General features: G+C 52.9%; 1 protein-coding gene across 4 annotated transcripts in view; it reads left to right on the top strand.

Moving 5' to 3' along the window:
* RADIL (Rap associating with DIL domain) overlaps positions 1-26956 on the top strand; it is a 56396-nt gene that overhangs the window by 18079 nt on the left and 11361 nt on the right. For all 4 annotated transcript variants that reach the window (XM_081297748.1, XM_081297750.1, XM_081297749.1 and 1 more), the window contains exons 3-6: positions 13027-13274; positions 13552-14175; positions 16533-16570; positions 24269-24429. In XM_081297748.1, the coding sequence (XP_081153874.1) occupies positions 13027-13274; positions 13552-14175; positions 16533-16570; positions 24269-24429 (1071 nt within the window). The remainder of the gene's footprint in view (positions 1-13026; positions 13275-13551; positions 14176-16532; positions 16571-24268; positions 24430-26956) is intronic.

Raw genomic sequence — 26956 nt, 5'->3', positions numbered from 1 at the left:
GTTTAAATCTGATAAGAATTCAGATGTTCTTACATTGTTTTGAAAGAGGGTAGAGACGCTGATGAATTTTTTAAGTTTACTGAGCCTAAAATGTATGGTATAATGTTGGGGAAATGAAAGGGTTAAAACTTCAGCTCTTTCAATAATAATTTTTAAATGGAGTTAAAACTTAATACAAAAGAGTGCAAAAGCTGGGTGTGGTGATGCACACCTGTAATACCAGTGGCTTGGGAGGCTGAGGCAGGAGGATGACATGTTCAAAGCCAGCCTCAGCAATTTGGTGAGGCCCTAAGAAACTTAGCGAGACCCTGTCTCTAAAATAAAGGACTGGGGATGTGGTTCAGTGGTTAAGTGCCTCTGGGCTCAATCCATGGTACCCCTCCTCACCAAAAAGAAGAATGCAAAACAGAAAGGAGGGAAAAGAGACACATAGAGAAGGAGATAAGTAGAAGGGAAATGGTTTCTGAACTCAATCTAGTGTAGAAGTTGGTGATCTTTTTCTATAAAGGGCCAGCTAGTACATCGTTTCAGTTTTATGAGACCATACGGTCTCTGTCACAACCACTTAACTCTGCTTTGTAGAACGAAAGCAGACGCAGACAATACATTAGCAGATGGCCAGGGCTGGATCTGTCACCCATCTCCTGCCCCCACCATTGTTTGTTTGCTATCAGTGATTTCCAGGCATTCATTATAGAACTCTCCACCTGACAACTGGAAAATTCATATAATTCTGGAGTAAGTATTGGGCATGTATAAAAATTAACCTCGTGCTAGGTTAGAAAGTAATATTCAACATATTTCGAAGTATCTGACTCCTAAAATATGTTCTGTGAATTCAGTATTGTAAGCTAGGAATCAGTAACAAATGACACAGAAGAATTTCCTAAGGAAGACCCAGAAAAGCTCTAACCATATAGGAAGAGATTGATAACAAAAGATTTTCTTCATCAAATAATGAAAATGAAAAGCTGACAAATAATCTTAATTGGGGAGAGAGTTTGTAATACATAAAACTGACAAATGATTAATGTCTAAAATATATTAAAGATGGCAAGAAAAATATACTTAAAAAGGTCAAATAAATAAGTTAAAAATGGGCAAAAGAAATGCACAGGCATTTCACAGAAAAGGAACTAGGAATGATCAATCAATAAGAAAAGATCCCATTCTTGTAAGAAATAAAATATGAATTAAGACCAGGAAAAAACTATTGTTTTAAATTTTGAGACAGATCTCATTAAATTGCAGAGGCCTTATATTTGGGATCCTTTTGCCTCAGCCTCCCCAGTCTCTGGGATTACAGGAGTGTACCACCATGCCCAGCTTAGGAAAAAACTTTTTCACAAAAATGAAAAAGGCTCACAATATCTAGGTTGATGAGGTTGAGGAGCAGTGGGAACCTCAGCACAGGGCCAAGGATAGTGCACGTTGTTTTGACCCCTCTGGGAACAGTTGGCCTTATCTAGTTAGGTTGACATGCCTCTACCCTGGAGTCCCAGATGTTCTACTTGAAATCTTTGCATCATGCTGGGGGGCATGGATGTGCTTCATCTCTCTGGTCCCCTTAACCCTTGGGATGGCCAGAGTCTGTGGGCCCATAGCTGCATCTGGGACTTTATATATCATTTAGTTGCCTCCAATGTGCCACGTAAATTTTCTGTATACACCGTGGTGTCAGAGAAATTGGGAAGCACTTTCCAAGAGGCTGTGTCCCATGGGTAACCAGGAAGCCTGTGGAGTGTTGATAGTGTTTTGTGTTAGCCTAAAACTCGAAACAACCCACATATCCACCACACATACCCACCAAGGGTGGAATGGCTGAGAGTGGTGCATTCATGCAGTCAGTACCATAAAGCTGTGAAAGTAAACCCTAGCTATGTATATCCACATTCACATGTGTCAGATTGCTGAGGAAAAAACAAATGGCTGAAAAGTACATCAAGTGTAGTATAATTTATATAAGATTTTAAAACTAGTAAAGTCAAGCAGTATAATTCAAAGTTGCAGAAATGTGTGGAATAACTATAAATTCAAAATAAGGGACTGTTAAAACAAAGAATCCAAAATAGGGGTTCTCCTTGGTAGGGTAAGAGATGGAAGATTGTACATAATGGAATGATTCATTATTTTTAGGTTGAATGGTGGATACAAAGGTATTCATTTTATTATTAGTTTAAGTTATAAATGCTTTCATACTTGTGAAATATGCCCTGTGCAGTCACCTTACCCTTCAATACCAACATCAATACCAAAGTGATATTGTGAAGTAATCGATTTTATCAAGTTAGCAATTGCATTTGGCCAGGATTTAGCTTGAACACAGTGCAGTTTTATTTCCTTCCACATAATGGATAATAAGCTCAGGGCTGGCTTGCCTGGTCATGAGGGCCCCGAGTTGTTTCCACTTTTGTCTGCCCACCTCATTCTGTTCTCAGAGTCATTCAAGGTACAGAATGGCAGAGGGGGCCCCTGCCACCCCACCTCATTTAGAGCAGGAAGAAGGGCAAGGCAGAGGTGTTCCTGCAAACTCTGTCCTCCTGTGGAGCTTTCCTGATTGTCCCCCACAGGAGCATCCCTCATGTTTTACCTGCTGGAGCTCATTTCCGTGACCGTGCCTACCTGCAAGGGACCCCCAAAAATGCAGTTCCTGTTGACTGGGCAAACTCACCAGTAGCCCGGGGATTGTGCTATGAGGAAGAAGAGCGTGGGGACTGGCAGTGGGTGACAGCCTTCCCAACACACACTAGCCTCCCAGATGGCCTCCATTGTCTTCAGGTCTGCCAGGGCACCCCAGGTCTCCCTTGTTTTTGACTGTTTGGCTTCCTTTCTGCTTTTAAGAGGCTCACACTCAGGTGTGGCTCACCTGGAGAAGTTCCCTTGTGATGAACCTGGAGTGATCTGCTTAGTAAAATCATATCTGCCAGGATCTCTTTTGCTATGTAACAAAACATAATCAGAGAATGACATCATTTTCACAGGCTCCACTCCCACTTGGGACATATTTTATAGGCAGGGGCCTTGGAAGTCATCTTAGAATTCTGGCTGCCATACTTCACCCTCTGGCCACCAGTGATTCGTATCTGTATTCCCTTGGAAAATGCACCCACCCCATTTCAAGGTCCTCCAGTCTCATCCTGTTATCAATTCAACACCAATCTGAGCATCTCATTACTCTAATCAGATGGAATGGGGCCTGTTTGGGCACAGGTTGTCTGTGGACCCATAAACTCAAGGGACGCGCTATCTCCCCACACTCCTGGCCTGCAGGGGGACAGGCCTGGGATGATGGCGGTGGACATCCTGGTTCAGAAGCAGGGAGTTAGAAGAACAAAGAATCACTGCTCCAAAGCAGTTTTGAAATCCATCCCAGTCAACTCCAGGCCGAGTTCTTCAGCTAGGTGTCCAGACCCAGGAATAGCGTCTCTGCCTTCCCTCTGGGCTCTAGGTGCCACCTGTTGGTCCTTCGGCCCCACCCTAAGCCGTTTGCCCTTCTTCATGGAAGGGAGCGTGTGCGTCAGCCCAGGTCCTGTCAGTGTGCTGCTGCTCCATGTTTGAACCTCCAGTGCTGCCCTCAGCGTTCCCACCGGTAGGATTTTCCCAAGAACTTTGTGGGTCACATGAGGATTTCATGGGAGTTCAAGCCATTAGACCAAAGTCATGTGCGCAAGCCATGTGCACAGATGTGAGCTAATCCCATCTCTATTTTTAGCTTCTGTGGTGAAAGGACAGTGCTCTTGAACTCCCTCAAGGTCCTCTATTGAGAAAATCTGCAAAGCACGCTCACCCTGCAGGCATCTCCTGCGTGGCCGAGTGCTGACCTTCCCACCTTGGGCAGGCACACACCCACTCTCCTCCGTGCCATTCTTGGTAGCCATTTCTACCTTGGGCGTCTTGTCCTCTGGGGAGACTGACCGTTCCAGAGTCATCTGATCATGGCTCTTGTTTGCTTGACAGCTCTCTGCAGTTGGTCTCTGTCCCCTTGCTTCTCTCTGTAAGCCACAGAAGACACGAGGCCGCACCTCCACCGTCCGTCCGTCCGTTCAGAAACCTCAGCTGATCGTTTGCAAACCTCACTTCCCACGCCACTGCAGGAAGGTTCTTTTTCCCCTCCCTCCTTGCCCTCCCTCTCAAGCTCTGTGCCTCTTGCACACTAAGCTTGTGCTCTCCCAGTGAGCTGCACCCCAGTCCCCAGGACACATTGCTGTAAGCACTCTGCCCGGATGTGACAAGGACCCTCCTTCCTTCAGTTTCCAGGAATCTGCCCCTTGCTTCCTCGGAGCCTCCAGCCTCCGCTGGCAGCACTGTTCCTCTGGGTTTCTGCAGCTCTGCTCCCTGTGCAGCCCTCTCACCTGCTCCGGCCCTGCCAGCAACATGCCCGCTGTCGCAGCATCTCCCACCGGTGGCCTCTCCCAGGCACCCGGGGCTTTTCTCTCCTGCTCCTCAGGCCTCTAGCCTCTGCCTGCTGCCTGGCTCCCAGTTTCAGGCGCGTTGCCGCAGCCCCTCATTTCCCTGGACTGGAATCAGCACTTGTTTTCTGCTGCTGAAGCTGGAAATGTAAAACAACAGGTCTTTATTTCTCACCGTTTCCATGGCCAGGAGTCTGGGCACAGGATCGTGGGGACCTCTGCTCAGGCTCACATGGCTCCTTTCTGGGGCTTGGAGGCCTCTTGCCAGCTCACAGGTTGTTGGCAGAACTCAATTCCTCAGGGACATAGGACTAGAGTCCCTGTCGCTCTTCTGTCTCACTGGCTGCTGGCCAGCAACCGCCCTTGGCTCCCAGTGGTTGCTGGAGAACTTCTGGCATCATACTCTTCTCACCCTTGAGATCTCTGCGTCTTCTCCTCTGTGACCAGCTGGAGAGCTCCCTCAGCACAGAAGGAGAAAATATGGTCAGGTTCAGCCCTTGGGGTGATCTCCATGACTTAAAGTCAGCTGATTGGTAACTTCATTTGTCTGTCAGATCTCTTCTGCCACGAGACACAATCCCTGAGTGACCCCAGGAGACAGAGACCATCTTAGAATTTCACTCAGAACAGCGGCCTTCCATATCTCTCCTAGGCAATGCTGCCCTGCACGGGATCATGTCTCTCTCTCTCTCTCTCTCTCTCTCTCTCTCTCTCTCTCTCTCTCTCTCACACACACACACACACACACACACACACACACACACACACACAGTTCTTTTTGCCCTCATAACCCTAGTTTCTATGTCTTTCTTTTCTTAGTCTCCTTGGAATTGTCTGCACATCACCTCTTATAGCTCCAACTCATTCTTTTTAAAATTTTTTTTTGAGGTTATTGATGGACAGATGCCTTTATTTTATTTGTTTATTTTTATGTGGTGCTGAGGATTGAACCCAGTGCCTCACATGTGCTAGGCAAGCGCTCTACTGCTGAGCTACAACCCCAGCCCTCCAATCCATTCTTAATGGTTGTGGGATAGTTCACGATGTGGATGGAGTTCTATATATTTTTGGGGTCATCTGAATAATTTCATAATACATATTCCTATGTATTCTGTATTTTAACAAATAAAATGGTTATCAGTTGTAAGATCACACCTCCATGATCAGCACTAACATGAAAAATACTGTAATTTCTCAAGACTTTTATTTTTGTACTTACAGAAAGAACTCTAGTAAAGATCTAAAGATCCATTAGCACGTGGCTTTTCACCTTGCATTTGTGCTGTGCTTATACAAAAAGGTGTGTGTGAATGACACAGACGCGGAACCCATCTTCTCAGCACAGAGCTGTCAGTGCCGCACTGTACACAGTGCAGCCTCTGTGTCCTTGAGCCTGTTGGTGATAGCATTTCTTAGGAGGGTGCTTTCCTGGCTTGTGCTCTGCAAGCTTGCGGATGACATCTGGAGCTTCGGTGCCTTCCTCGGTGGTCCTCACCTGGGTTACATGTGGCATCTGGACCCCAGCAGTGGTAGCCAAACTCCCGCATGACGGCTCTCCTGTGAAGATGGGCTGCTTCCCAGTGTGAGAGGGGAAAAGGCGGACCCCCGGGGTGATGAGACGGAGTCCATGAGTGTGCATGTCCGCCTGAGCTCTTGCTGGGCTGGGAAGCCAGTGCTTTTAAAGAGCTTTCTTTTCACCAGAGACGTGTATGTGCACAGGGAAAGCAACGCTTGCTAATCAAAGCAAAAGCACAGCAGCGGTTTCTGCCAGCCCTTCCTCTAGCTTCCCAGTTCTGCTGTCCCTAGAGGCTACTGCATTCAGCTGTGGCCTGCTCTTTTTGGCATTTAGTTCTATATTTTTAAATGACAGTTTTATCCCACTAGTTCTTGAGTTTTGAACTTCAGACGGTACCTAGTGACTTCCTACCATGGGAAATGAGGATTTGGTCCTCCCCCCGCCCACTTCCCCCAAATACCCCATTCCTCTGACCTCTCCTCTCTGTGCAGTCAGTCTGATTGGGTTAAAAGCCATGGGTTTCTTTTCTGTGGCTGTGTACAGCTTCACACAGCCGAGGAGCCGTGCGTGCAGAGACTACTCTTCCTTCCTGCCTTGTCGACCTTGTTGGTTGTCATCCTTTTCTCCTGTCCTTGCCACTCTTCCTGCTCCATCAGTGGACTCTGGGAGATGCTCAGCAACGCTGAGTGTCCTGTCAGTCTCTGCTCTATAGAGCCTTCTTCCTTGTTGGTGTCAGTCGGGACTTTATGACTGAAGAAGATGGTATCCACTATGTTTTTTAAACTTCTATTTTAAGAGAGATAATTTAGGGGGCTGGAGATGCGGCTCAGGGTAGAGCACTGGCCCAGCACGTGCAAGGCCCTGGGTTTAGTTCCAGCATTGCAAATACACATGTGTACACACATACATACATGTGTGCTCCTATATATGATTTATATGCCATAAACTCAATGAACTGAATAGTGTACGATTCATTACCAAAACCAAACCTCCTGTGGGCTGGGCGGGGTGGTGAGAGCTTGCTTAATACGTGCTGGCCCCGCCTCCCTCCCAGCACCGTGAGGAAAGGACCCCTGAGCCCACTGCAGTTGGTCGGCCCCCAGCCCTGGTCCCAGGCAGCCACCAGCCAGCTCTGGCATTGTAGTGTATTCTTACTGGACATTTCAAATAAATAGAATCGTACTGTGTGTGTGTGTGTGTGTGTGTGTCAGAGACATACAGACAGACAGAGACATCTTTTTTATTCAATGTAATTTTTTTTAGTTTCATCCGTGTGTAAAGGTGTCAGCATTTGATTTCTGTTTATTGCTGAATAGTTCCCTCTTATGACCCTAATGTGTTGTTCATCCATCTGCCGGTTGATGGACATTTGGGTGAGTTCCACCTTTTGACCATCATGGATAATGCTGCTTGAACATCTGTGGACGAGCGTTTGTGTGGACATGTATTATTTTTATTTCTCCTGGTGCACAGCGAGGAGTGGAATTACTGGAGCCTAAGGTAAATTTAGGTTTAATATGTTAATAAATCAACAAATTGTTCCCAAATGCCCCCCCTTCACATTTCTACCAGTGATGTGGGAGGGTCCAAGCTTCTCTGTACCCTTGTTATTGTTTATCTTTGGGGGGTTTTGCTTGTTTTATTCAGTCCTGGGCTCTGACCCAGGGCCTGGGCATGGCAGGCAGCACTCCAGCTCTGTGCCACCCCAGCCCCCATTGGGTACTTTTTTATTATAACCATGGCCGTGTGACGTACTCTCTTGTTGGGGTTGAATTTGCAGATGACTAATGGTGTTGAGCATTCATTCATGTTCTTGTTGGCCATTTTGTACATCTTCTTTGGAGAAATGTTTATTCAGATTTTTCCCCATCTTTAAATGTGGTAGTTTGAATTCTTATTGCATTACTGAATTATAAAAGTGTGTGTGTGTGTGTGTGTGTGTGTGTGTGTGTGTGTATAAGTTCCAGATACAAGTCTCTTACCAGATATGTTATTTTAAAGTATTCTTTCTCCCAGGCTTTGGCTTGTCGTTTGGTTTCTGAGTTCTGGGGATGGAGCCCCAGACGCTCTACCACTGAGCGACATCCTCAGCCCTTTTTCATTTTGAAACACTTGAGTTGGGTTGGGATTGTGGCTCAGAGGGAGAGCACTCAACTTGCATGCTTAAGGCACTGGGTTCAATCCTCAGTACCACATAAAGATAAAATAAAGATACTATGTCCACCTGTAACTAAAAAAATAAATTAAAAAAAAAAAAAAGAAACACTTGAGTTGCCCAAGCTGGCCTTGAACTTAGGATCCTTCCTTTTCAGCCTCCGGGTCACTGGGATGACAGAATACTGGCTGGGTTCCTCAGCACAGTGTTGAATAGAAATGGTCCCAGGAGGCCACCTCATCCTGTTCCTAGTTAGGGTGGGTTTCTGTGTAAATTTTCTTCAGAGATCTTCCCCTACTGGTAGACTTGGTCCTAAAAGCCTAGGCTGCTGTGTTCCCACCAGGCCGCAGTCTTTTGTAGGGCTACAGAGAGGGTGAGACACAGCGCCCGAGTAAGGCTGTCTGTGGAGGGGGAGGTGCTGGCCCCTACCTGTGCGGGGAGTCTCCTGTGGGCGTTGGGTGATTCTCTTCCCGGATGCCTGGCTGGCGGAGCCCATGCCTTTGCTGACTTAGGAAAGGATATTTCCAGCAAAGGGAGATGCGCAGGCCAGTGACTTGTGGGTTTGCAGCAGCTCCTGAGGGTTTACTTTGGCAGCAAATCCCCAGCTGTTACTGGGGTCACTTATAGAAAGGCTCGTTGCCCCCGGTTTTGGTGAAACTCCTGAGCACAGGGGACATTGCACTGCCTGTGCCTCCAGCCCACCTGTCCCACGTCCCGCTGGCAGGAGCAGAGGCCCACGTGTTTCCTTGCTCTGCCTGTGGTCAGGGAGGGAAGGGAAAGCAGGAGCAGGATGGGAGAACTGCAGGGAAAGTGTTTGGAGAAACTCGGTGACGTTCAGGAAGGAGCTATGTTTTTCTTTCCAGGGCTGTCTGAAGCCACAGCCGGGCCAACATGGCAGCTCTGATGACCATCTCCAGCTGTGGTCAAAACTAATTTTGCCACCCCTAATCCACACAGAGTCTCTGCTGGAAGAGGGCACATTGGCCACCACCTCCTTGTGGAGGTGACAGGAGGGTGACACAGGAAAGAACCACATGGCCCGCAGGTCATCCCGCTCCTTCATCCAGCGCATCTGTCTGGGAGCCCAGGAGCCAGGGTTCCTGCCCTGCGAGCTGCACCCTGGGCACTGAGGCAGCGGGAGGGGTGTGAGGGGGTAAGCACAGGCTCCTCCCAGAGCGCTCGGCTCCTGGTGCTGGCGCTGTCTCCGGCACAGTCTCATTCCCCTCTGTCGTTCCCAGCCCAGTGTCAGAGTGCTCCCTCCCAGGTGGCCTGTTTGCTCAGCTGTTTCCTCTGGAAGCCTGCAGAGTTGTCCCAGAGCCGCTCTGGGTGCATTGTGTCCTCAAAATTTTAGAAAGTGTTCATTTTGCTTTTGGGTCTGGGTGCCATGTGTTGGGGGCAGGCAGGGTCCCCAAGTGTATACTCAGGTGCAACAGGCAAGGTCCCCAAGATGGGACACAGCAGCCCCCTAGGTCCCGATACCCAAGTCCTTCATGCTGTGCCTGGTGGTTTTCTGGTTCTCTGCCGCAGAGCAGATACCAACAGGCGAATCCAGGAAGCCCACATCTGCCTATTTTCTCTCTAGGAACTAACGGGTGTTTATCTGGAGAAGAACTAGATGTCCAAACAAATAAAAGAATGTAGGTTTTTGATGAAGCTTTCTGAGTGCCCTGGGGGTTTTCTTCCAGAGAGGAAGTGCTGTAGACAGAGCTTTGGGGCAGGGAAGGGTCTTGAACCTGTCAGGGAGCTTTTACAAAATATGGGTTCCTGGGTAGACCCCAGACCCCAGACCTGCGGAATCAGAGCCTCTGACCTACTGAACCTGCCACAGAAACCCCTGAAGAATTTTAGAACATTAGGACCAGAGCTGACTGCTGGACCAGCCGGCAGTTGTCACCTGTGTCATGGTCAGGGAGTGAGAGAGCCTTGGGGTCTGCCTCCCTCTTCCAGTGGCAAGGACCGGCTTCTATTCATGATGAGTAACTGCCTCTCAAATTACTGTGTTGCCAAAGGCCTGGCGCTGTTGTCACCTGGCTGCCCAGAATTAGGCTGTGGCAGCCAGTGGTTCTCTATGATGGATGTGTCATCCCATTTCCCTTGGATGTGAAGTCCCTATTGGCTTTGTAGGGGCTCCAGAGTGACCTTGTTCTTGGCAAAGACCCCACATGTGTAAGACCCCAAAAGAAGTCAGCCACTTAAATTGTAATCTCCTTCCTCAGATTCATGGCTGGGGCCCGAGAAACTTGCAGCCCCGTGCCGTGTCCTTCCAGCAATGGCTCTGACTTGTAAGTGTAGACCTGTGAGGGACTCCATCCCCTGCCCCTCTGTCACCCTCAGCCCAGGAGCCGTGTGGAGAGGTCTGTAGTCATGGCTTAGATGGCAGTATGCAGGGCTGAGGCTCACCGGACGTGACACTGTGACCACAGCTCTTCCCAAGACCTCCTGGACCCCAAGGCCTGGACCCACCTCCTGGGAGTAGGAAAAAAACATCACAGAGTCACATGCAAGCGAGGGGCCCGTGGGACCTCTGTGACTTTTCCCCTAAGAAAAGCTTTTTAAAATAAAAGCTTAAAGAATCGGTTACATTGAATGGACACCTGGTACCTGCCTCTCAGAGCTGCAGATGATAACTGTTTATCAGATTTATTTAAAATTTAAAAAAATTAAATAAGCACCATATACACAAAGTCACTGGCACCTTCCTGACATCGCACCTCACATTTCTGGAACGCAGCGCTATCCCTGGCACGGGAGCCCCACCCATGGGCCCAGCCCTGTTGTGAACTCACCGTGGCCTTTTCTGTTGTGGAAGATGGTGTCGTGTTTACTTCTGCACAAGCCACAGCCATGCTCAGCGGTGTCCAGGTGCTTTTAGGTCTGTCACGCAGGTGTTGGACCTCGTGATCTTGGTGGCGTCTCAACTGGCAGTCTGCACCCACCACTGGGTGCGCAGGGAAGGGCCCTTCAGGTGGCCTGTGCGTGAGGCCGTCCTGATGCAGGGTTCAGCCTGTGTGTATACATGTGCACACGTGTGTGCCCAGGTGTCCTCCTGGCTGCACCGTGGCAGGGAAAGGATACAGGGAGCAGTCAGATTTTTGTCCCCTTGGCCGGCACCACAGTGGCCGCGAGAGCCGCTGCCACAGAAGACACAGAAGCTGCTGCTGCTCCACAGCCCTCCTGCCCTCAGGTGCCCACGTGCCCCTGGCCCTGGTGTAGTCACCACTGCTGCTGCCTGGAGCCATAGGCTGTGGCCCTTAACCCACCAGGATCAAGGACACAAACCTTGAGTGGGCCTGGGCATCCCCAGCTCCCACGTGCAGGATGGGTAGACCAGGGGTGAGTCAGAGCCCAGCCCTGCAAGGGGGTCACCCCAGAGAAGTGTGCCAGTCCCCATCTGGAAGAGCAGGGTCCAGTCTGCTGTGTGCCTTCTGCATGGGACAGCAGCCTTGGGGAACTCCTGGAACACCCTGTGTGCTGATCATCAGGGCTGGGGCCCTCTGGAGACCCTGGGAAGCCAAGAGGACAGGCCCCCCCTTCTTGGCTTGCTGCTCAAGATACTGAGCACGCTCTCCTGCAGCCTGGTGCTCCACTGGGGACACTTAGGAGCTGGAGCATCATTTGAACTGTTGTGTTCTTTTTTCAGATCTGGCCCCAGGCTGTGCGGTGAGGCCAGGCTGTGGGTCTGCTGCTATTCTTGCAGCCAGTGTGACAGGTGGGACAGGCTAGGCTCCGACCCCACCTGCTGGGCACCTGCTCAGCTCCCGGTCTGGCTGGCAGCAGGCAGGAGCAGGGGTGCGACGGGTGGAGCGGCCTCAGCGCTGCAGCTAGCAGGCCTCCCGGCATCCCCGGCCCCCTGCGGGCTGCAGATGCGCAGGCGGCCTCTGGAAGGAAGGACAGGGCTCAGCCGCCAGATCCTGGTATGGCTTGCACCGGCCACTGCTCTCGCTCTCACAAGCCTCCTTCCTCTGGCTTTTGTCTGGTTTTGTTTGGAATGGCTGGAGACAAAGATGCCACACCAGGGGATAAGGCTGGAGGAGACCCAGCAGAGGTGTGCGGCAGAAAGCGCTGGGGTCGCTGGGAATGTTGAGGGGTCTGGGGTCTCCTGGGCTCCACCCATCCTGCTCAAGCCTTCCGCAGCATCGGTTCAGAGAGCGCTTCCTGTACTTGTGAGCATGAGATTTTAAAGGTCTTTTACGGGATGTGTGTGATTTCTGGGCTGTGTGTACGTGTGTGTGCGCGCGCGCGCTCATGAGTGTGCATATGCCCATGTTTATGTCTGTTCGCCTTTAAGTTGCATGAGGACTGTGGTGCAGTGCTGGTGTGAGTGCATGAGTGTGTGTGCACATGTGAGTGTACATGTATTTGTGTGTGCATGTGTGTGTGTTGTGCATATGCCTGTTCTAGCCTGATGGAGTCCAGGTGGCCTTGGGAAGGTGGCAGGCATGCTGTTGCGGAAGCCACCCACAGGACACTGTGGTAATTGATCACTCCCCCTCGTCTAGTGAGGGATGATGACCAACTGTGTCTCATCCCAGGGAAGTATAGCCTTCCACACGCGGGGCTGGAGGACAGGGCAGGTAGGTGGACAAGACAACGTTCTGGGATGACATGGTGACCTGAGAGGAGCTGGTGCTTGGTGGGAGGAGTGTTTGATGGGCTTTGGCCCAGGGCCCACAGTGCAGGCCATGTATCACTGGGCTTCTGTAGGGCAGGTGCTTTCTTCCTGACTGCCCTGGGGGTGGCTTTTCTGGGGGTGCTTTGTGATCCTGAGGTGCTGCCTGTCCTTTCGGAGGGCACAGCCAGTGGACAGAGTTCCTTGAGCCTCCTGTAAACCTGCTTTGATAGAACTGTGACAGGTGTCAGCAGTGTCTTAGGAGATTCACATGATGCAGGAGGACCTGGGAGATGGTCACAGTCAGGCCCGTTTACCTGTGTTGGTTCTGTTTCAGGAATAAATGCCCAAGCCCGGAGGCTGCAGCGGGTCCGTGCCAAGGGCACCCCGGCCGTGGACCCAGGGGCTGCCCGGAGCTCCCCTCCACCCCGGCTGCGCCGCACTGTCAGTGAGACCAGCTTGAACCTGGCCACCACCCTGTCTGACGCTGCCCAGGGGCCTGAGGAGCCCAGCCAAGACACCATGCGTGACTGCCTGTACCAGTCCCCACACCTGCTTCTCCTGCAGGGTTACAGCCAGCAGCATGTGAGCCCCCCGCTGACACCCGCAGCCCCAAGCCCCACCCAAGGACTCACATCAGCCCTGTGCCTCTGGTGTGGCCTCTCACGCACCCACAAGGCTCCTCCGGGAAACCACCTTCCCCAGCACAGGCTGGGTGGCCAGGGGTGGGCGACTTAGTGTGGTGTGTCTGGTGGACAGCAGTCCCAGCCAGAGACTGGAACACCTGTTCCTCCCCTTTCTTACCCTCTGCTCTGGTCTGGGCAGGTGGGGACCCACCCCTGAGTCAGGCGTTGTGTTTCAGGACAGCCTGGTGTATGTGCTCAACCGCGAGCGGCACACGGTGGGCCAGCGCACGCCTTCCAGCAAGCCCAGCATCAGCCTGTCGGCCCCTGACATCCTGCCCCTGCACTGCACCCTTCGGCGGTACCAGCCCCCCGAGGGACAGGCGGTCCTGCTGCTGGAGCCCATCCCTGGGGCGCCCATCTCCGTCAACTTCAAGGAGGTGGGGTGGAGCACTGTGGCACTGCAGCACGGGGACCTGCTCTCCCTGGGCCTCTACTACCTGCTGCTGTTCAAGGACCCATCGCAGGCGCGGCCTTTGCCCGCGGGGACCCTGGCGCGGCTCCGGGCTGCGCCGCAGAACTGCAGGATGTGTGGCATGGCACTGGGAGCTGGGGACAATGCCTCCTCCGTGCTGGCTGCTGTCCCGCGACGGCGGCAGCTGCTCTTGGAGTTTGAGCCTGAGGAGGAGGATGCACTGCTGCAGAGAGTCATGACGCTGATTGAGCCCGGGGGGGACGACTACAAGCTGACCCCTGCCTTCCTCCTATGCCTCTGTGTCCAGCACTCGGCCACCCACTTCGAGCCCGGCACATTTGGACAGCTCCTGCTCAAGATAGCCAAGAGGATCCGCGAGGCAGTGTGGGTGAGTGGGCTGGGTGCGCAGGCCACCGCAGAGTGTCCGTGGGCAGCGGGACAGCCTCCGGCTTCTGCCTGTGTCAGGGGGAGGTCCCAATTCCTCTCTGATTGCCTCGTGGCAATGCCAGGCTGGGTAAAGGGCCAGCCTCTCTGGTCTGTCTACCCCTCACCTCCAGGCCCACGGCAGCTGCACCACATTCCAGGCTTCCATGTGGGTCTGGGTAGTGCAGAGTTGGCTGCTGCTTCTGAGCTTTGTCCTTTCCTATGGTCCAGCCTGGCCTGGTACCATCACATGCCCAGAAATGAGACACCCCAGAGGCTGGGCACTGCAGGGCCCAGGGACCTTGGGCACTCTCGCAGGCCCCTGACCACGGATCAGTGCTGGCACTTTTCTCTGGGGCAGATGAGTTGCTGTCCCCCTGAGCTGTCCCCCGCTGACACCCTTTTCCCTTGGTAGTGAGGATGCAGGACTGGTCAGTTTTTGGACATTGATAGATTCTCTGTCAGGCCAGAGTCTCAACCTGGTGCTGTGGTCCTGTGGGTAGAACTCCTCTGGGCCTTGTCCCTGGTATCGTACCCCGGCCTCCACCCACAGGGCTGGTCCCTGCTCACAGGGACTCCAGGCATGGCCCTGGGGATTACTTGGAATTGTCACCCCACTGGGCTGGACAAGCACCGGAGCAGGCTGTCTGGGGGTGCCTCATGGTCTCAGCCTCCCTGCCAGCTCCTGCCCCACTGTCTTGAATCGCAAGACTCAGAGGAAGGCTTGCAGTCACCTGGAGTTGTTCAGAGGCCTTCTTTCATCTCTAGTGGGCAGGGCCGTGTGGTACCTGGTCAGTTTTCTTGTATTAAAGTCCACATTTAGGGGCTGAGGCTGTGGCTCAGTGGTCGATCACTTGCTCAGCGTGTGTGAGGCACTGGGTTCGATTCTCAGCACTGCATATAAATAAATAAAATAAAGATCTGTCAACAACTAAAACAAATTTTTAAAACATCCACATTTAAAATAGGTGACACCTTTTGGAAGCATAAGCCTGATGGGCCATCCCCTCAAGAGGTTCATAGAGTGACCCATAGGCGTTGTGGGTGTGCTGGAATGTGACAGGGGGCCCCACAGCATGGCCACGCACCATCTATAATCATGTGCGTGGGGACGGGGAACCTCATGGCATTTTCTGAGTGTGCTCTGTGCCTGGCACTCATCAGCCCCGCTAATGCTCTTTGACCCAATTAACCTTCATAGCTACCCTGACTGGGCAGGTGCTGTATCCCATGTTACAGGCAAGGAAACTGAGGCCAGGAGGGCATAGGTCACTTGACGAGAGGGCACAGTGGCAAGACGAGACTGAGCCTCACCCACGGCCACCTCTTCACTCTGGTTCATTCCTACGGGGACCCAGCCCTGCCGTGTTGCACAAGCTTGGAAGCTGAAGCTGGCAGACAGGAGCTGCTCCCATAGCATCCTGAGCTCGCAGACATAGGTGTCTATATCCAGGTGGCCCTGCACCCGTGGCATCTCCTCACTTCGGCTCTGGCCTGAGCAGAGCCCCTGTGAGTTCCACTTGCTATAAATTTTCTCATGTTCCTACAGAGCAGCTCCCAGGGCCACTCCCCTGTCCTCTTAGCAAACACACAGGTAGGTGGATGTGCACACTGTACAGGAGTAGGGCACGAGCACCAAGCCAGCAACCAGGGTTCTATTGGACTGAGACTAGTTTGCTGCTAAAGCAAGAGCAATTGCTGATTAAGAGAACACACAGAAGATGTTAGCTGCTCCCCTCTGGGCCGTTTACCTATATTTTTTTTTTAAGAGAGAGTGAGAGAGGAGAGAGAGAGAGAGAGAGAGAGAGAGAGAGAGAGAGAGAGAATTTTTAATATTTATTTTTTAGTTCTCGGCAGACACAACATCTTTGTTTGTATGTGGTGCTGAGGTTCGAACCCGGGCCGCATGCATACCAGGCGAGCGCGCTACCACTTGAGCCACATCCCCAGCCCCGTTTACCTATATTGTAAATGTCCAGGCACACGTGTGTCTGCCTGCTGTGACTGTGGCTGGCATCTCAATATGTGTATATTAGGAGTAACAACAAAGAGTGTTACTAGACTACTCATTCTAGTATCTGTCAAATGTTTGTCCTGTCTTTACTATTTTCTAAATGGCCAGTTGTGTGAGCTGAGGGCTGTGGACTGATTGTGTGTAGATCACGTTCAGTCATGGATGGGAAAGTTCTTTCCAACTTCACTGAGAATCAAATATCAGCCTTCACAGGGTGTCTTGGGATAGTGTGCCCTATTTTTCATGGAGATGGAGCATCGTGTATTTGGAGGTATCCTGTTGTCCTGTTTCTCTCTTTCTCTCTGTAGGAGAAAACCAAAGAGCTAGCAGAGAAGCAGGCGCAACTGTAAGTACGGTCCAGTTATTGTCCCCGCCTCTCAGCTGCACCTTCCCTGTGGGCTCCTGCTTTCCGGGGAGCTAAGTCCTCAGGGAGCCTCTGGATGCCGGGACTCCCCTCCGCGCTTCACCAGCGGCCTTCCATCTCAGAGTAGTTGTGTCCATTTCTCTCATCAGCACCCTGGGGAGCTCTGGGTAGAAATTTCCTAAGGGCGGAGTGGGCAAAGCCTGTGCCCATCTTCCCTGCCCCATTCTCCTGATAACCACCCACTCCCTTCAGGAAAAGCCCGCAGCCCTCAGTTGCAAGATGGGGCCATGTATTGCTCTGTCCAAGACCCGCACCCTAGCCTGTGCTGCTGCTGGGCCTCAGCCGTGCCATCTGGATTGTCTGACAGATGTGCAGACGCTGAGCCCTGCAGCCCGCTCTGTGTGGACACCCTTCAGAAGCACCTCTTGTGGGGCTGGTTTGTAGGGACAGCAGTGCTGTGTGTCTGTTCTGTGGACATTGCCATGTGAGAGTCCTTGAACCGCAGCCACTTGCTTTCTGTGTCATCAGACCTAAAAAGCATGCAGAAGGACAGTTCCCTGCACCTATCATATGATCCCGTGCACATACACATGGATTCCTAACCAAGTCACCTCCCTAAGAGCCCTACTCAGGTGGTAACACTGAAGGCTGAGTCAAAGGAGGCCTGGCAGGGAATCCAGAGAGGGGACCGGATCTGTGGGGCTCCCAGGGACTCCACATACCAGTGGCATCCTGGCTAAGTCAGGCCACAGCGTGGTAGAGGCCAGCCTCATTCCTGCTCATGCCTCCCTCTCAAAACCAGAGCTCACCATTGCCGCATGTGCTCGCTCGCATGTGCTCTGGGGCCCTGCAGGTGATTTCACCCCCCCTTTCAAAGTAGGAGCTGGGGACACTCAGATGGAGGCCTCAGGGCTGGGGTCACTGTCCCTTCTCGGTGTCCCCCAGGTGCAGTTGAGCTCAAGGTGCCACTCACTTGCACAGGCCCACTCACTCCCTGGCTCCTGCCAGTGTGAGGAGCCAGAGCAAGATCCGACAGAGGTACCAAGCGGAGCCACGGCCTCTGGGGTCTGAGGCTGTGTGGGGACCCAGGCATGGCTTCCTGTAGAACCAGCAGGGGCAACACTGGGCAGATGCAGGAAGGTAGCCAAGTTGTAGGTGCAGTCGCAGGGCTTGAGTTCCTGGGTTTCTGTTTCAGGGGAGTTTGGTAAAAGTTGGGACAGGGCCAGCTTGGGTATGGGGCCTCTCCAGGGACTTACCTGCTGGGCTTCAACACAGCCAGAGTGCCAAGGGGCACAGAGGTGGCAGAAGCTGCCCAGCCCTCCTCCTGTGTGCTGAGGTACAGGTAAGACCAGGCCCCTCTGTCCCAGTGGCTGTATGTGGGTGGCCTGGAGCCCCCAGCACCCTTGGTATGAAGCAGATACAGGGTGGACCCAGCTTCTCCACTGACCGGAAGAGCCGGGCCTTCCCTCCAGCCCATCTGCTCCACTGCGCCCCAGAGCGTTCACCAGGGCCTAATGCAGTCAGTCCTGTTTCCATTCTGAACACACACTCCTGGTTTTTTTTTTTTTTTTGTTGTTGTTGTTGTTTGTTTGTTTGATTTTCCTTTTAAAAAAAATGAACCACTTCCAAAATAGAGAACAGTGAAGGATATGCTGCCAGGCACCACGAACCCACACCTGGGTTATCATGGCCCATGCTTTGCCATGCTTGCTGCGAGCCTGTTGTTTCTTTTTAATGTGAACGGCCTTTGGATTTCATGGGACCCCGGCCTACATCTGGGACCCCCCTCCCCCTTCTTTCTCGTCTGTTAACGTGGGGTCTGCACTGCCAGGTTTTCTCACGTAGAACCATGCTTTAGTTCCCTATTCCTGCATAATTAGTATTTAATTTTTCTTGAATTCATGAATTATTTTGAATGTTTTTCGAATTTCTATATACTTAAGCTTTTCTGTGCTTCTATTTTTCATTTTGTTACAATATGATAAGAAAATGTGGTTTGTAAGACTTTTTTCTTATTTTTCATTTTGTTAAGAATCCTTTGTTGGCTAGTTTGTGACCAATTTTTGCAAGCATTCTATCTGTGCTTTGAAGAGTATTTTTTGTCTAATGTTCAGCATGTCTATGAGCTCACATTCGTCTACTTAATTTGATTGCACACTAACTTTTTTTGCCAGCTTAAACTGTGATTTTGAGATGAATAAGTTAGCATTTCTCCTTGTTCTTGTGAATTTGTAAGTTTCTTTTAAAAAATTATTGGCTTTGTTTTATTTTTGTTGGTGCTTTGCAGTGAGGGGCTTACAGCTTCAATGGCATACTTTGAAACGGTTACTTTCAAAGTCATGTCCCTCTTTTTTCCTAAAAATTCTTACTGCCTTTTTCTATGATATTAATACAGTGTCACTTTTCGTGTGTTTCTGTTGTCTTGGTAAGTTTTTTCATTTCTTCCTTGGAATCTTTCTGTCTTTTTACTTCTGAACGTAATGGTTTACACAGTCTGTTCTTCTTTCTTAGTGTGCAAGTTTAACCCATTTACATTTATTACACTTACTGACGTACTGGAGATATTTTTACCAAGTTCACTGTGGTTTTTGTTTACCGTGCCTATTGTCTTTCTTTTTTATACTTCCTTATCCCATTAGATTTTAGAAACTCCTTTCTTGGTTTCAGAGTTATGCTGAAAATATTGACATCTCTCTTTGCGGAACACAAGATTAGGTCTTAGAATGCTCTGGCTCCCATCCCGTCCCACCTCTGGCTCTCAGTTTATCACTTGGATTATTTGAGTTTCTCTTTGCTCTCGACCCTGTCATTCCCCATGACATTCTTTGTTTTTATTTGTATTTATAATCTGTGTTTATCTTGATTTACCCACGTGCTTTTGCTTACCAGTGTTTTTCTCCTTATCGTGACTTCTTGTGCCGCTCCCTCATTCCGGAATGTTCCCTTGGGACTGAAGTCATCCTGAGTGCAGCTCTGTGGTGGCCAGCCCTTGGATGTGGTGTCAGGAAATGTCTCCATCTACTTACCTCTTAGGGAGGAGGTCAGCTCTCTCCCTTCAGCCCTGGAAGATGTGGTTCCATCATCTCTTAGCACCCTGTCTTGTTGAGAAGTCGTGTGTGTGTCTAATTTCGTTCTTTTGTGATTAGTTTTCTCTTTTGCCTTTTGAGATTCTCTTCAGGTGGTCAGTTTTACACCCGATATTTCTGGGCTCGTTCTGTTTGTGTTTCTCCTGGTCGGGGTTCTGGGAAACACACGGCTGTTCTTGGTCTGGCAGCTCTGCCTGGCCCTGCTTTTCCCAGGGACTCCCGCCACCGTATCTGCCCTGCAAGTCCCTGTGTCCTGCAGCTCTCCACCGCTCCTTCCTGTCTTGCCTGCTCCTGGTGCGTTCTCAGCAATCGCTCCTGGCCTCTCAGTCCTTCTTCTCTTTTCCTATGCCTGTTCAATCACGGTTTACAGTCTTTCTTTGATTTGTTTAGTCCCTTGAGATATGATTGCTGCATGACCTCACGCCTCGTCTTTGGGTGGTGTATTTGGGGCGATTCTCCCTTCCCTTGGCCCTTCCCCACTGAAGTCAGTGTAGTTTTCTGTGGTGACCAGTGTGCACTGCATGTGGAGGCCCCCTGCTGTCCCAGGACTTGGTCCTGCAGCTCGGGCCTGTTGCTGTTGTTTCTGGGTTGCTCACGCCCCCCGATGGCTGTGTGCCCCTCTCTGTGGTGTAGGCTGAGGGTGTTCCTGTGGATTCTGTCCCCTCTCCCCACACACTGAACAAGCAGAGGCCTTGTGGACCCATGCAGAGCCCTGGGCTTTGTGGGGTGCAGCTCCAGTTCTTCTGGACTCATCTCCACTCTGTCCTTGCCTGCGTTCAGAGCCCTGGCTGCCAGGGCCCCGCAGGCTGTCTGCAGAACTTGGTTTTGTGCTTCTGTGTTCAGAACTTGGACTCTGACTTGAAATTCAAGGGCTGAAGACCCCTTTGAGGCATTCTTCTCCTGCACCTCCACACACGTCACCCTCCTGCCTCCATGGGGCTCAGGGAGACTCCTCGTTCCTAATGGTGCCCCAGGGTTTATGTGCTAGAGTGCCAGCACTCACGTTTAATAGATGATCGCCATGTGTCATCCTCAGGCCTACAGTCCTTCATCCCTAATCTTTGGGGCCAGATGTGTTTGGGATTCAGAATGTTTGGGGTTTAGAGAGTCGGGGTCAGAGTGCTGGTGTCCCAGAGGTCTTTAGCTGGACAGCGTTGTGCTCAGGGCTGCTGCACGAAGTGTTCCTGAGACCAAACAGCCTCACGTAGGCTCAAATTTTGCCATTGGATGGAGGGACGGCCTCTGCTGTCCACTGGATTCGGCCTCCACACCTGGGAGGGGGCAGCTCCTTCAGCCTTTCTGCCACCTCCATGGCTGCCCTGCTTTTCCCTCCCTGTTGTCCTTGACTCTGGGCCTCTGGTGGCATTACTGCCTCTGTTTTCTGTCTGCCTTTTTTCCTGAGCCTCCCAGCCTGGCATCCTCTGTCCCCCACCTGGTAACACTGCCATCACATCCAGAGTCTGAGGACCCGGGAGGCTTCTGCTTCTCCCCACAGTGTTCCATGGGCTGCTGGGTGTGTGGCCCCTGTCCTGCTCCACCTGCTGTCCTGGGGTCCATGGGCCTCTGCAGGACCTTCCTGGTCCCTCTTGGTCCCTCCTCAGCTCTGCCTGGTCCATCTTCTTGCTCTGTCCTCTGCCTGCTCCCTCCATCCATGCCCCGTCCCGAACACCCCTGTCCATTCTGCCTGCCTTTGTCACCTCTTCTCATTCTGTCAGTGGTGGCTCTGCCAGACTGTCACCTTGCCAGTCCTTGCCCTGGTCATCCCTTGGTGCCATGCCCATCCACCTCACTGCAGTCCAGCCTTCTGTGGCTCTGTGGCCTGGCCGTCCTGTCCCCACATGGTCCTCCAGCGGAATTCGTTTCACTGTTGCACAAACATGACAGGAACATGCTCTCTCCTGAAATCAGGCCAGGCTCAGCTGCCATAACAGGAAGTCCAGCACCCGCTGTCTCCCGGATCCCTCCCCAGGCCCAAGGCAGCTGCTGCATGTGACAAGGTCATTTCCCCCACCCCTCCCGTCCACCCAGTGAGCTGCACAGGATGAGCTGTGTAGTGATTGGCTCTCTCTTACAGGCGCCAGGTCAGTAGATGTGACTTGAGCTGCTCTTGGCGGTGCGCTGTAACTCAGGTGGCACTGCACCACCTGCGTGCCTTCTTCTCCTGGTGGACGGGCTGAGCAGGTCCAGGTTTTGCCACCACATTTGCTGTCCGCCTTCCCATTGCAGCTCGGGATGCCTTGCCTGCCTCCTGCGGGCCCCAGTGCCAGCTGTGGACCCTCCACACGCCCTTCTGTAGGCCTCACCTTGGCCTTGCTTAGCCATGCAGGCCCTCGCGCTCCTCGCTGAGTTCCAGAGGGACCTGCTCTTGGCCTGTGGGGCATCTTTCTTTGCCAGGAGGCTTGAACTTGCCCCTCGTCCACATAGGCTGTGCAGGAAGGTCTCCGTGTGCCCAACTCAGAGGGAGCCCCGGTGCAGGGCTTAGCTGGCGGCTGGGGAGCGCCGTGCTGACCTTGCTGGGGCTTGATACCGAAGCTCCAGGTGGCAGTGGCTGGAGGGTGGTTTCTTAGGGTGAAATTAAGAAGGACAGTAAATAGTAAAAGCAAATTGACCCTTTCTAAATGACAGTGCTGTGTGCACATGGACTCGGGTGGCTGTGGAGAACGGGCGGGAGCAGGGGTTGGCCCTGCTCCAAGGCAGCAGTGAGGAGGAGCCGCCCAAGCCGGTCTGGTCCCCACCCAGGAGTAGGACCGAGAGATGTCAGCCTTGTTTGTGGACAAAAGTGAATTACATCAGAGAGAGCAAGGGGGACTTCAGGCCCTGGGGAGACTCGTGGATAGAGGAGAAAAACAAACCTGGCCTTGCCGCGACCTCTCGGAGCCCAGCCCTGCGTGCTCTCAGCAGCTCCCTCCCAGGACACTGCCGAGTCCTCCAGGACCCTGGACTGAGAGCAGACACCAACATCAGGTGCTGCCCTTGGGCCCCTCTGATGGCCTTCATCCTGATGCCCTCCAGGTGCAGGTGGGGTCCAAGAGCCCCTCCAGGTCCTGGGCAGAGACTGCTCGCAGATGCCCTGTGGCGGCTGAGCAGCTGGCACCTGGCTTGTGATTTAGAGTTCCCTGTGAGGGGGACAAGGTGGTATGGGGTCCCAGCCTAGCTGGGTATCAGGCAGCAGGGGTCTGTCTTCGCCCCAGGCCAGGCCGAGCCAGATATGGGGGCGGGCGGTCTGCAGGTGGACCCCCTGTCTAGTCGCAGCTCCAGGGGTGCACAGCTAGCTGACGTCCACCATGCCCACAAGATGGGATTGCGGAAGCTGGTGGGTGTCCATGTTGTCCTGAGCTGCGGGGACGCCAGGCGGCCCACACAGCCTTCAGGGCTTACTGCTGGGCTGGTGTGTTGATGAGATGGGTAAGACGTGCTGGCATCTTAAACTAAGGAATCACCCAGCACAGTGACAAAAGGGAGCTTCAAGTCACACAGGGCAGTTGACATACATACTGGGGCCAGTGCCCAGGAGATGGAGAGATGGTTGGGTGGCCTTAGAGACTGCCACTGAGGGAGGCAGGCAACCCTGACATTGCCACCATACCCTAAAGAGGGAGTCCTGAGGGCTGGGGCAGTGGCTCAGTGGCAGAGCGCTTGCCCAGCATGTGAGGCTCTGGGTTCGATTCTCAGTACTGCGTATAAATAAATAAAGGCCCATTGACAACTAAAGAAGTATTTTTTTAAAAAGGGGGGACCTCTGAGCCGAGAGGCCGCAGGTCTGGGAGGGAAGATGCTCATTTCCCACTCAGGATGGCCTCAGGAGGGGTCTGAACTGCTTTTTGGTGCTGGCACCTGGCCATGCTGGTGAGGTAGCTTCTGCTTGAATTACCCGTAGTAGTAGCGCCCCATGTGGACAAAGCACCAAACTGCAGGAGGGTTCATGATGAAAACCCGGCCACCTGCTTGCTCCTCCTGGAGGTCTGAGGTGACCTGGTTAATTGTCTGCTCTGGGGTTTTCTGACGATTACCTCCAGATCTCCAGAGAACAGGCTTTGATCATGGCCCCTTGCTTCATTGACTTCACAGTCTTCTCCTGACTTCCTTCTTGAGTAAAGTAGAATTTAGCTAATATTAGTGCATCTCCTGAACTTCTATTATTGTTTGTCTCCTCGGGTGACAACCTTGTTTAATGTTGTGTGAAGCTCCTATTTCTTACTCTTAAATAACACACCCAGGCTCACGCTCCTTGTTCTAGAAACCATGGGCCTCACCCCCTCCTTGTGCATGTAGCCCCCCCACACACACATGCTCTCAGCATTCACAGCTACTTTATTATCTTATTTCAAAAGAGAAGAGACAGAAACAGGTTATTTACTAGAGGTCTTTACCAGTGACGGTGACAACTGGCTGTCCGTCCCACTAGGTATCTGGGGGCCTCTGCTATCTTGTGGGTTCACGCATAGTTCCAAGCCTCTCTGCCTAACACTACTAGGTTGACAAAAGTAGTTGTTTTGGTCAGGGTCCCATGAGAACAAATGTCCCATGTGACAGAGCAGCAGACTCAGCCCAAGGCTGTGGGCCAGCATAACTCTCGGTCTTTCTGTCTTGGCAGCCAGGAGCCCATCTCCTGGGCCAGCTTCACCATGGCCGACCTGCTTCCGGACCTGCAGCATATTCTCTTCTGGATGGCTAACTCCATCGAGCTCCTGTACTTCATGCAGCAGAAATGCCCGCTGTACGTGCAGAGCATGGAAGAGGAGCTGGACATCACAGGTGAGCTGGGCGGCCCCGCGGCCACACGGCCCTCACAGGCAGGGTGTGGTCCTGGGGCACAGTTGGCTGCAGGAACAGAGTGGAGTCATGTCAGAGTTTCCTGAACTCCAGCTGGCGTGTGGGGACTGCCTCTGGGCCCAGCGCCTGTGGTCTGGTCAACCTGAAGCCTCTGGATGCACAGTGCGTGACACCATTGGCCCCACCGTCCCGTGGCCTGTCGAATGGGGGCATCTTGGCGCGGCCCTGCTCTGTCTGGCTCATGGGGAGGCCGGGGCGCACAGGTCACCTGGTAGGGGAGAGGCAGATGCACCATGGGTCACGTGCAAGGATCAGAGGTGCACCCTTACTTCAGGAGGGACGGGTGTTGCCACCTATAGTTGCAAACTCATAGCTTGTGTCAATCTCAGAGGTTTAAATGTGGGGATTTTAATGTGCCTTTTAGGGTTTATGAAATACAGTAAGAAGTGTTCTGAAAATAGTGGACGGGGACTCTGGCCGGGTGGTCTGGGAGGGCTCTGCGGAGGAGGTGGCACTGCAGGCCCACAGGGTTTCAGCTGGTGCGTGTCTGCTGAGGGCTGCTGGGGGGGGCCGCGGGGGGGCTGGAGGTGGCCTGGGAGGTGGCCTCCCTGGAAGCAGCCAGGGAGGAGGACAGGACTGTCCTGCAGTGGGACCAGGTACCAAGGGGACGTGGGTCCAGAGCCTTGTGGGGGTGGCCCAGGGGTTATCTCACACAGCTTTGCTCTACGGTGACAGCAACAAAGCTGCTGTCCTTCACGTCTGAGAGGCCCGTCTCAGGTGTGGTGGGTCCCTAGTGGGCCCTGCCTCTGAGGGTCCAAGCCGCAGCAGGAGGCACACTGGGAGCCGCCCTCGGGCCTCTCTGAGCTGGAAGGGACGTACAGGCCAGGTACTTGGCACGGGAGACCTGCAGATGGACCACGCTGTGGGGAGCCATTCTGACACATGATTGGGTGACTCCCGTTAAGGGCCTGAGGCGCTCTGGCTGTGTCGGAGCTATCCCGACCCTTTCCTGATGAGAGAGCCCATCCGTGTGGGGGTGTGCGTGACCACTGACCCCGGAGACCCAATCACTGACCCTGACCTTGGAGTGCAGCCCCCCCTCAACCTTCATTGGATGGAATTCTCCCCTAAATCTCTTGTCCCCCAAATAAAAGGCTGCTCCCAGGCGTGTTCGCTCTCTCTCTCTCCTGCTAGCCCTGAGTAATCCTCGCTGCCCTGCTGGGCGGCTAGAGGCGGGAACCAGGGAGGCAAGCCGTCTCGGACCTAGCAACGTAAAATAAGGTACTGGTTTGTGTGTTTTATTTTGATCTCTTCTAACTAACTTAATGCCTAGAACCTCATTAATGAAACCACTGCGCAGGCCGCGTGGTAGACCACGCGGCCTTGGTCTTCAGACACGTGTGTTGCCCTGGACGCTGTCGTGGACTCCGCAGGAAGAGCCCTGCAAAGTCAAGGCCAGAGTGGGTCCTAGATAAGCTGGTATCCTGCGGTGGCTCCTGGTGCCTTGGGGGTAGATTTCCTGAGAGGAGGGGCTCTCCATGGTCAGGGTGAGGGACAGGAGTGTCTGCATAGTGACCTTGAAGTGTCCAGTCATCAAGACAGGCTCCTGCTCTGCTTCGGGGGGCCTGGTCCTGTCTTGGGTCAGGGAGGGGCGCAGGCTACGGAGACCAGCTGGGACCATGTGCCTGGGAACCCTGGGCCAGCAGGGTGGGGGTGGGGCCAGGCCTGTCTGTCCTGGCAGGGCTCTGGTGACAGACTGATTGTTGGGGGAGAACATACCCTGCACCTGGACAGGACAGAGCCAGAGGGGATTTTCTCCTCCTCTGCTTTATGGGACAGAGGAGGTGGGACCCTCTGTGGACTACTGGGGCCTTGGAGCCTGTGGCTACATGGAGGGAAATGTTGGCCCTTGACATGGATCCTCCCAAGTCCCATGGGTGTTTCAGACTGTGACCCTGCCCCTTTCCCCCTCAAGTGACTGTGAAAGCAGCTAGACTCCCTCCCGGGGAGGGGCATGGTCTTGCTGCTGGCAGGCCTTGGGTGTGGTGTGAATGACTGCAGGGGCCCAGGTCTCCAGCCGCCTGCCTGCCCAGGCTCCACGGGTGCCTGGTGCTCCTGGAACCCAGTGCCTGCAATCTGGCTGCCCCTGCCCCTCCACTCCACTCCACATTTGTTCTCATCTTTTCCCCGTGTCTTGCTTCTGAAGCAGGCGGGTCTGTGGTAAAGAGCGGCTGGAGCTGCGGTTCCCTGCTGCTGTTCCGGGGCTTGCTGCTCCGTGTGGGGCATGTGCTGGGGTTGGGCTGGGAGCTGTGGGCAGGAGATCCCTGTGGTCAGGGCTCAGGACCCGACAGCCCACCTTCCTGACCTACAAGTGCCCTCTTGATGCCCTTCCCTTGTGGTGCCATCAGGCTGTGCTCAGTGCTGTTGGGCAATGTGGAGGTCTCACAGGGACTGTCCCTGGCTGCTTCTCCTGGGAGGCGTTGCCCTGGTTCCAGGGTCTGTGATCTCA

This window comes from Spermophilus citellus (genome assembly GCF_964194105.1).
Source record: "Spermophilus citellus genome assembly, chromosome: 6".
Taxonomy (NCBI): Eukaryota; Metazoa; Chordata; class Mammalia; order Rodentia; family Sciuridae; genus Spermophilus; species Spermophilus citellus.
This window is presented reverse-complemented; position numbering and strand designations above follow the sequence as displayed.